The 11,801-nt window shown below is 35.9% G+C and overlaps 1 protein-coding gene across 1 annotated transcript; it reads right to left on the reverse strand.

The window, feature by feature from the left end:
* On the reverse strand, positions 1–11,801 carry LOC113823458 (uncharacterized; the record flags this gene model as incomplete). Its single annotated transcript, XM_070119838.1, is given in 3 exon segments — positions 1–4,628; positions 6,755–6,883; positions 11,128–11,801. Coding segments are annotated over 3 exon segments (1,040 nt in total), but the record flags the coding sequence as incomplete, so codon positions are not given.

The raw sequence follows: 11,801 nt of genomic DNA on the forward strand, positions 1-11,801 counted from the left end.
CAAACTTATCAACATTTACTAATGAAAGCTTCCATACAGTATAGAAAATAGGAAGATTACATAAGCAATTGATTATTGTTGCATTATAATGAGGGATCACATTACTTCACCAACACCACCTGCTTCATGACAACAGGACAGAAAAAGTCACTTTCACAATGAAAGACCATTGCATTTTTAATTTTTTTTTCTTTTTTTTTTGTAACATGATAAAAACCTAAACTAGCATATGATAATGAAATGCTTGTAGATTTTCTAGTTGTTAAAAAAATACAACTGCAAATGAATTTTCTTTTTAAACTTATGCATATTACATAATTGCTTAAGCTATAAGATAAAATGGCATTGGTATACTTACTATCAATTCGATGATAATCCTAACACCGGTTTTTACCAATTCTAACCAATGCCAAGTAGCCACATTTCACCTTAAGAATTTTGCTTCTATTAATAAAATAGCTATTAGTTTTTTCTTTTCTTTAGTGAATCTTGGTCCTATCTGTCTAAATCTGGCCACTGAAAATCTTGTGGACAAAAGAGTCATACAGGAATGCAAAATGCCTGCTAATTTCACAAGATATAATACCTAAAAGCTGGCAAAAGATTTGTTATGAGTATTCCTTACTTCTTAAGACTGGTATGGCTATATCTTACAAATTTCTTAATGAGAAAATTTCAATATTATTTCACCTGAAGTGAAGACCCTTTTCGTAAGTGGGGGTCCCTTCATTACCAAAGATACGTGGAGAAAATGTTTCTTTTTTTAAGCACAGTGCTAAAAAAAGAGATCCTATATCACTTTCTTATACAATAATTTCATTCTTTAATACCTGGTAGCTTTTAGTAACCTGCCCATTACTTTTCAACATTCGATGTCACTGTACTGAAAAATTACCTGTCAAAATCCAAGCGCTCACCTCTGACATTGAGCATATATTCTGATGTGTATTCTAATGTACCAAACAATTACTTCATCAAAACCAAACCCAAAACCAAAGACTATTATTGAATATTTTACTTCAGATCTAATGCTCTTTAAAGTGCAAATACTACTAATTAATACATTTTGATATTCTGGTTGGTATAATTCTATGTCTTCTTTTTGCAGGCTAAATAATTTACAGTGCAAGACACAAGCCCACATTCAGAATATTTAGTTATTTACTATTTCAACAACTGTAGAAAGCTGGGAAATAAAGATCATTCTACAATACTGAATCCACTACTAACTTGAATCAGCCACAATGAGTATTATTGCATCACAATAATCTGAGCAATATATACCAAAAACGAAACACACACACAAAACAAAACATAAAACAAAAAGGCTGAATCATAACTTTACTGTATTTCTAGTCTTCTCTGACTTTTCAAATTTTAGAAGACAACGACAAAGATGAAAAACAAGTACAGTATTGCAGATGAAAAAGCTACATCAGGATATATCATCAGCAAGCGATGGGTCTATGGGAGAGAGGTGTAGATCCAGGGCATGAGACAATTTCAATATAGGTTTATATATCTGTAGCACAAAAATAAAGAATTTCGCTTAAATCGGAACTGCCCTGGATAAATCTCGGCAGCAACACGCAACAGACCCCGGAGAAAATCACTCGCCAATGTACGCCATTACACCTCCCAAGGTTCTGCACTATATGCAAGCGAGGGCAAATTGTAAGCTACAGTTTAGAGAACCAAGAATTAGCACACATGGTTTGTTACTTGACTAGAAATAAGTGTGGGTTCATACACATTGCAGTCGTAGGAATGTACATAATAAAAAAGAGTGAGTGGCAATTGCATCTACTGTATGGATATGGAGGCATTACAAAAGAATACATACCTGTGGTTAACAGATATCAGCAATACATGAATTTTCAAAAACAGCGTACATGATATAATACTTATATGTTTAGCAGCTCTTGGGTTTACTCTTTTGTAATCTAACCAACACTATAGTTTTGCTTTTATTTATGCAGTGCTTCCTTCCTGTAAAGAACAAGAACAAGAACAAGAAAAAAATAATAATAAAAATAAAAAATTACAGGAAAAAAACAAACTTAACCATTATAAAAGAAAGAAACAAAAAATCATGATCACATAAAGCTGCCATTCTTTCCATATATGCTGCAATCCTGTAACCAGGGCAGTTACATTATAAAACTGTGAAAGTGAAATGTGATTTTCCATGGCACTGATTACCTTAATCAACAACGATGCAGGAAGTGAACATAATGTGCTCTTCAATGCTTCAAAAAAGACTAACTATATTAATCCCAATCCCGACTCCTTACTGTAAGGATGCACTGCATTCTATACATAAAATACAATTTGTGCTTGGTCAAATACCCATAGAATCAGGTACAACAAAAAAATATCCCAACATTCTGAGGTATTGACAAAACTAGTGTATTTACAGAAACTTTGGCACAAAACAGAATGTTACGTGACTTTCCATTAACGAGAAAATCAAAGCTTGGAATTTTCTTATCCCTTTTTTGCTAAACTTACTCTAAGTGAAAATAACTTGCATTCATAATACAGTGTAATGTTGGATTCTTCGGCTTTCTTTTTATTGAAAAATGCAAATAACTTGTCTTCATTTGTACTTGGAAAATCTTTGATAAATGCGAACTTTCTCCTTGAGAACCAGAAGCATAAAATGAAGACAAAAAATTCCAACATAAGAAAGAACATCAAAGCTGTACCTGTAGATGTTTAGCTTGAGAATCCAAGGGAATAGCAGCACTGGTCACATTCACTATTTGGTCATAAACATATAGAGGAAAAACATATAAAACAAAGCTTGTTCTCAGCCATCTACAGCTCTGAAATAAAACAGAGTTTAATAAACTTAAAGCACCATGCAACATCATATAAAAAATAGATAGGTTCCTAAAACTAACTGAGATTTCAAATGAAAAACCTTACTCTAGTCGAGCACCGGTGATCAAAGGGTGAGTAAAGACAACAGCCCAACCTACATCTGGACCTTCAAACTTTAGCACAATGTAGAGATATGTAAGCAATACATAGTGTTGAGATTAAATAAATACCGACTTATAGTATTTAGCTGCAACCTGTGCCAGGATACCAGAACAGGACTTACGATACTTTTATTAAACACAGGTTATGCACTGTGTGTAGATCAGTAATCTGTCTATTCTTAGGTCTATTCTTAGAACTCACGCCTACAAAACTGGTGGTAAAATCTGTAGTTGATGTACCTAAAGTAATAACTAATTCCTGAAATAATGCAAACTTCCTTACTCCATGGGCTGTCATCCAATGGAAGAAAATCAGCAATGCTATCAGGAGTTTAAAAATAATAACTTCAAATGTCTCTTTGTCCGAATACATCTGGATTACTCCATATCCCTTTTCCCAATATCACTTCCAATTGAACAGTGATAATAACAGCTAAAAGGAGCAGATATTGTAAATCATCCATACCTGTACACAAATGTTACCATGCATACATTATCAGACTAATTCTGACGTCAATATCTCCCTGACGAGGATTATTATCTTGGGACACAAGAATCGTAACAAAACAGATTTGGGTCAATCCAGGTATCAAAAAATAAAATGTTCCTAAAAATTAATAATACACTTTCATGTTGCACATAATATAAAATGCCCATATGCAATTCTTGTCAATGTGTACTATTTGATTATCTTTATTAAGTGCGGTATTTTTTCCATTCACTACAAAGCGGATTATAATTCTAAATATATCATTGATTATCATTAGAAAAATCCTGGAGCATGAGATCGCCAACGACATGACAAGAATTGCATGTATCACTTAAATTGGACCCATAAGACACTTTCCTGCACTCTTTTTTCTCTTTTTTTTTCTTGCAGGCCAAGAGGGAATGTCTTAATACTAGCTAATACAGCAGAATCACCTTTCCTTCAATAAAATTCATTTCTCTCGATGCTTTTTAAGCCATACCTGTATTTTCACTTTCCAAAGCAAATACTGCAATACTTTCAATTTGAAAATACTATAAAATGATAAAAAAACAAACGCTTCATCCAGACTAGACTATCAATCACATTATACCGTTCAACTTTAAAAGCACAAACTTATCCGGCTATTTCACATGGAATACAAGTACACCTCATTCTAACACTGTGCAATCACTCATTTCTTCTGCATCGCTCTTCTTCCTCCCTACCTCTGTTTCTTCTACCTGCATGGGCATCCTCACTACTGTTTTCTCGTATATGGGGTTCTGGAAAGTGTCGAATTTGCGCCCTAACCCAAGTCGAACAGGGTATCTTTTGCGGTACACGACGATGGATGTGATGACAATGATAATGAAGAGAAGAAGGCCTGCTGCTCCAATGATGATATACATGTTAAGTCATCTTCTAGAGAGATGTCAAGTAAGCCTGTAAAAATGCCGAGCTGGTTTTCCTCTTCTTGAGCTTCTGTTGAGTTTTACAATCGGTAGCAAGTTACTTATTTCCGTCTCGTATTCATCCACCTCCCCCAGAGAATGGTTGGTCAACATCTCATGATGCACATCTGTGTCGTAGTCTTCATAAAGATCTTTGGTATCAGTTTCCTTCTCTTCTTCGTCATTCTTGAGGTCTTGTTCAGGGAACATTACTCCAGGCTGAAAAGGAAGGTAAAGAAAGTCAATGATGATTTGGGGAGAAAAATAACAAAACAATACAGAAGGGTTTTTGGATAACAGGGAAAGAACAAACTGTCCTGTTTCTTGAAAGGCCAACAAGGCAGTGAGTGTGAAGAACAGAGGTTCAATTATGACAATTGCAGAAGGTATAAATGAGAATGAATACTTCCATAGCACAAGAAATGGAACAGACACTCCTTGATTAACTCTTCCTTGGAATGCCATGTTTTTCTAATACACATGTATTAACCAAGATGTATCCATTACATCTCTTGCTTTGTAAAAGTATTCCTTCTTATCTATACTGTTTACTATAAACGAATATGAGATTCAATATATGAAATAAATTGAAGGTGGGTGAATACAAGAGAAGCGACCACTTAAAACAACTAGCAATGAAAGAAGCAGAAGCATCAATTAGCACAAAATGCAAACAGACTCCAAAAGAGTGCATTAACTAATTCCAACATACAGCCTCACAAACCAAATAATTGACAACTTAGAAGAAAAAAAATCAACTGTGCTCGACCAAAGAAAGAAAGGAAAAAGAAGGGACACTCCACACATACAGCAGCAAATAAAGAGAATTATATAATGTGAGATTTCAGATTGGTTAGTAGGCCAAAAAAATCATACAATGGAAGTCCAAACCACCATTCAGTTCAAGGAAAACACACAGTCTTCTCTCTGGGTCTGTTAATTCTCCTTCTCCTTGTCTGCTGTGTTTTCAATGAAAGAAAGAAAAAGTAGTAACAGCACACAAGGTTTAATTATTTCCAGTAAGAGTAAGTGAACAATCCTGATTTTATATCAATAGCGCAATATATCTCCTACAACTTAGTTAAAGAAAGTAGTTGCAGCCAATAAAAAAGTTGTTTGCAGACGAATGGCTTTTTAGGCCAAAACATCATGCACTGTGGTGCACAAATGTGGTGTAGTTAAGCAATACTTCAACTTCCTGTTGTCACTAGATCTTGTGAAAAGAACAAAGTCAATAGAGGCAATTCCATTTGTTACAAGAATGTCTCTTGTATTCTGCAAAGAAATAGTATGAATACTATAGAAATGAGAATCATATCTACATACTATTTTATGTGATTCTCTACATTCACTAACTTACTATTAGTATTATGTGGCAAATGAGAGGCAGAACATTTAGTCACTTGCAAAGTCAATTTTTGTCAATTCCATTTGTTACAAGAAAGAATTTCTCTTGTATTCTGCTAAGAAAATACTATGAATACTATAGAAATGAAAATATCTAAACAGACTATTTTACCTATTCTCTGCATTCTCTAACTAACCCAATATTAGTATTATGTGGCAAATGAAAGGCAGAACATTTAGTCACTTGCGAGTATACCTGATAGTGTGTACAGTATACTGTTTAAAATTCTACCATGCTTATCTAGTTTGTTGTGCAAAACTTAATGATAATGTTAGCTTTACAAACAATGTTCTATCATTACTTTACTAGTACTATTAAGAAAGGTTACAATAACAACTCCATAATTCAGCATTCCATAATTTGCGGCTAATATGTTAGTCCTTTTTTTTTCTCCAGTCTGAAGACCTTTCACTGTGCTACTTCATTTTGATAAATAGAGGCTGTATATTTAACTGTACTATTCATCACACAAAGGAAAATATACCTATATGAATGGTATATGCTGTATGTTTTTCCAATACATCTAGGGCTTTTTTCCAGGTAAAACGCTCTTTCAGTAACATTCTACAATAAGTAACACAAACACCCTTAAAGAAAACACATAACACGAACAAGGAAGATATCTACACGCATACACACACATATCCTTTTAAATTTCCAATTCAAAAGGTATTACCATGTGGCATCTGGAATTTCGGCATAATTTGGCCCATTCTCTGCTGAATCATGGAGGTTTTACTGTATTAAGCAAACCAACTTTGTTTCAGGCAATGGTCAGGTAATCACTCAGCCATACAAAGTGAACCACTGTGTAGTGTGTTTGCTGTTTACTGTTTACTGTTTATCTCTGTGTGTCTTTTACTGAAGCCAATACAATAAGTTGTTCACTCGCTGTTGGTCCGTTGTTTTCATACCGAGCCGGCGAGGATGCACTCACCATCTTTCCGTGTGGTTCACTGTCGGGAGCAGATATCAGGAATGTGCCATTCTCTGAGGTCAAACTACTGCCATTCACACTGTCCGAAATTTCTATTGATCCCATTGGGGCATCAGACATCAGTTTATCCTGAAATGTATCAAAACTTGAAAATCTTTACCTCTCTTCAAAAATGTGTCGAGGGCCTAAATTCCAAGTGGTAAAAGAAGGGTCAGTGGGTGGGGGGAAAAGGGAGGTGTCCTTCAGGGAGGGAGGGAGGGGAGGGTAATGTGGAGTGGCGACAGATTCATTGCGAAACTTTTCAAACACAAAGATGGTTAATTGCACACACAGCCACAAAAAAGAAGGATCATGCATTACACAATTTGAAAGTCCTTGAAGAGAAAATGTAAGCACAGAGGTCAAAAGGAGATCTAAACAGAACACATTCCAAGCTTTGTGCGACATCCCAGCGAATCACACACAAGCATCTTTTTTGTACAACACCCGTTGAGGTCTATAGTATCTAATTTTGGTAGAGTGACAATCCAAACAATTACAAACATTCACCATTGTTATATAGCTCTACTTATATGTATATATAAATATGTATACATATATATATACATATATATAGTGTATGTGTTTGTATCAGAGAGTAAGAGAGAGAGTATGTGTCTATGGGTGAGGGTGTACATAGGTCGCATGAATGGGTGACAAGTGTGCCTTAATTTACATAACTCTATACATACTATGACTTATTTCACTTGTTCATGGCTTCAGCTAATCAATTATTCTTTTAAATACCAAAAATACTTGCTTGTAGATTTTCACATATTCTTGTAAAACTGACCTTCCCTCTGTCATTCCTCGCATATATCAAACCCACTGCTGATGGGATGACCAGAATACGTGCCATGTTCACTGTGTCTTTTATGTTTATTAATTGTCTTTACATGCAGGTGCTTCCACAAGTCCTTAATCACCATGGAGTAAATCACCTCTTCTATTAGTATTTTCAATAACATCATCATAATCATAATATCAAGAACAATAACAACTTTTATATCTATAGTTTAAAAATAGAAGAAATTTTTTAAAAAATCGAGGAAAAGGGAAATCAACCGAGGACATATAGCCTTACTACTTGTCTCCTTGGTGGCTAGAAAAATAATTATAGTTGAAGTTTCAACAAATTTGTGAACTAGCTTCAAAGTTTCATAAAAAAAAGACATTACACACCTTGCAGCTTCTCGGTTCTACTGTATAAACTGCCCTGGCCACTCACAGAACGAGATGATCCATGCTATAGCTCCCCCAAAACAGGCTAACGAAAAAGTCAGAAAGTTGCAGCTGTCCTTCTTCCCATAAACACAAGACAGGTACGGTGAATGACAATAGCTGTGTTGTCTTTGTCTGATGATTGAATAAAATCTGTGTAACAATATGTAGGACCTAACAGAATTTACTTGATGTTTGGTACTTGACCAAATTTCACAACGCAAATTTTGTATCTGACTATACATACAGTATTTCATGTAATATCTGTCCCAGTATGATACACCCCAAAGGAACTGCTGTAACACCATTCTCTCTGCTACCCAGGTGGGAATTTTCAAATAAATATAGCATTTCTGTTTAGAATTACGATCTGCCATACTCGCTACATAGCAGGAAGAGCAAAAAGAAAAGAAATGCTCTCATACTTTTACTAAACTGAGTTGCAGCTTACCAGATAACACTACCACAGTTCTTTGTTAATGAAACATCAGTGATAATGGACATTTCATGTTGAGCCTGCATCCAAATGTACCTTCCAAATTTTGTTAAATCAGGCAAATAGAAATTATGAACAGCAACAAAGTGAACAAATAGCTGATCTCAAATCATCTGGCAAAATAGGTCCAGATAAAATCTTGTATCCTAAAGATCATGGATTAGTCACCCTTTTGTTAAATTCCGTGTTGTTGAAAAGGTTGGCTAGCAGAAGAGTAGTAAATCTTGATGATGTAAATAAAGTGTGTACAATGCAAAAGGCAAAAACAGAATAAAAAAATAAACTTCCCACCCCAGCTAATTATGGGCAATGCACTTCATTCTTCAATCTGCTGTAACTAAATTCGTAAATCTGTAATCTATCAAAACTAAACTTCAGGATTTCAGTTTTACAGATCATTATTAAAGGTGATAATCCCAATTACAAATAGAAAAATATAATTCCATAACCTAATAAAGATCTCCTGATCTAGATTCTGAAGTTATGTTGTGATTCTCCATGATAAAAATGTACTCAATCTCCATTTTTTCTTACATTTTATATCTACATGACTTGGCATTCTTTGGTACACTATATCAATTTAACCCATTGGCACCGGGTGTCACGTACGTACATGCCATGGCTGTTGTGGACCAAACGCCGGGGGCATCATGCCATGCCCATTCCCGCGCTACTGGCTCGACGGATGGAGGTTGTTTTTCTCCACTATTAGCGGCTCCATTTATATGGTAAAGATTTTAGGCAATGGCACCTAAAGTGAAGGCAAACCTTCAAAATTTTAATATCTTTAAAAATTTTAGAAAAATAAAAGCTTTTAGGTGCTATATGTCGCTCGCAAACTACCGATCGAGCCGGGCGCAAACAGGGGAAACTGCCAGTGCGCGCCAACAAGCCGGCACATACGTAAACTTGACAAAATTTTTACCCGTCGCTGATGGGTTAAAAAATGCCTTATGATACATATGTCACAGTAAACTCTAGGTCCTAAAAAATCGCTGTTAACCATCAATGCCAAATTTCACAATCTTATAGATATTTGATAATGCACTATCACTATTCCTTGTTACCATTTCCAGCCTCTTGAAAATTATTTTTCTTCAGCAGTAATTCATATTACACTAATTAATGTCATATAAGTCCTGGCATTAACAAACATATTTCAAAGGATACTATACTAAACTAAGTTCCCTTCCAATGAGGAACAGGCAGAATCCTTCGTGTTTCAGGAATACTATATGCGAGCTTGCCTTTTCAAATATGTTACTAAGGACAAAATTATTTGATCACTCTCCTTAATGTCATCTATTTTGCGACTGTAATTTTCTTTTCAACTATGATGAAAAGTTATATTAGTAATTGTGGGTTAGTAATTTAATATATTTACTGACAGAAATTGTTGATAATGATTAGCATACATTGCCCTACCTTCTTTTCACATTTTACATGCACATCTCTAAATGCATTGAGAATCCCACGTAGGAGTCCAAACAAAGCTCTGTATGAATGTGAATCATATATCCTGTATGATAAACAAAGCCTGTAAATCTGGCAAAGTCTTAAAAAAAGCAACTTATAAACTTATTCAGAGATGAACACTATAGTTTTCCAAAATAGAGTTGCTTCTTGGTGGAACTTTTTTTTTTTTTTTTTTTTTTTTTTTTCTTTTTCTTTTTGTCGTCTTAGCCTTTCTATACAAAATATCCGAGTTTGATGAAAGAACAAAATCAGTATTATGTATCCGTTGCTGACATGATTCTCTAGGTAACCAAGATCGAGTCTACCATGGAGGATACATGAAGAAGAATGCGTGTGAAGAGACCTGAACTCTGGCATAAAAAAAGAGAGAAAAGGAGAAAGAGAGAGAGAAACTTTTGAGTCAGTTTGTGACAGTTCTGATTCTGAAAGAGATTAAAGCTAAATTCTAATACTCTTCCCTTTTGACATGTCTGCCTAAATACCATAACCAAATGATAAAAAAATTGGTGCACAAAGAATAACAAAAGTGCATAGGGATACAGTCTGTTTAGCAAAAGCACCGTTCACTGACTGGGGAATTTTAGAGATGCCTTCAGTGTGTGGCTCGTGCACCCGAAGGATCTTCACATAATTATGTGGGAAAGCAAATGTAAACATGGCAACTCTCCCGGAGCTTCATGTTGGCCTTCCAATATGAGGAATTGGGGACTGACATGCCTCAGTTGGTGATAGAGAGATCCACTTTCTTTTTTGGTGGGGTTCCATGTAGATAAACATATTTCTTATGGGAATAATATAAGGGAAAAAAAAACACCTGCATTGATCACCTCTACATGAATAGCAAAATAAAAGGAAGACTGACTAATGACTCAGTTCCTGAAGCAGAGAAAAATCAAATTCCTTAATACTAATGCAATCCTGAGTGGTGAATAGTTACTACTCCTGAAGATAAAAGGAAATATAGATAAAAGGAGGGAGAACCAGGGAAGAAAATGGAAGGAAATGGAGAGAGAAAGAAAAAAGGAAAGGGGAAAGGTAGGACTGGGGGAGGAAAGTGGGAAAGAGAGAGAGAAAGAGAAAAAAGAAGAGAAAGAGAGAAAATATAGTCTACTGCCATTCTTATTAAGCTTGCACTGCTTACCTTATGATGGGAAATGCACACAGGTGGTTCTTCCCATGAGCGATTCTTGCACCGGATCTCTGACGGTCCCAGCAAGCTAAATCCTTTATCGCAGGAGTATAAGGCAACGGTGCCAGACTCCTGACGTTTAAAATTTACACTTCCATTTTTCACTGCTGGTGGGAGGAGGCACAGATCTACCTGTGTTGTAATGGACAGTGATCCCTTCTTGGTAAGCTTCTGTGTGTTGTGGTAGACTATGAATACAGTATCTGCTTCAGTTTGCAGACTGTACTCGTTCCCAAAGGTAGGACACCATTCCACGTCCCACTTAGGGTTGAGCAGCGAATCTTCGTAAACTGTGATGTGGGGCCGAACGTTCTGCGAGAATCTTAGGGTCATGTGCTTGCGCTGCTCTGTATTGAGCTCCCATATACAGGTCTCTGTTGGAGATTCTGGTTGGAATTTGTGTTCTATTTTCTCATTTGATGTGTCTGGGGACAAGATGCTGTCAGTGCAACTTGCAACAATGCAGAGGGTCTCTCTGTCCAGAGATGTGGAACCTACAGCACAGGTATCCCCAGAGAGTGGGAAGCTGACCCAAAACCCATCCTCACAGTCAGAGGGGGCTTCCAGGTCTGGCAGCTTGCTGTCAATGGTAAGACTAATGTTAAGGTTTGGAATATTTTGGCACA

The sequence above is a fragment of the Penaeus vannamei genome, unplaced genomic scaffold, assembly GCF_042767895.1.
Source record: "Penaeus vannamei isolate JL-2024 unplaced genomic scaffold, ASM4276789v1 unanchor793, whole genome shotgun sequence".
In the NCBI taxonomy this organism is placed as follows: domain Eukaryota; kingdom Metazoa; phylum Arthropoda; class Malacostraca; order Decapoda; family Penaeidae; genus Penaeus; species Penaeus vannamei.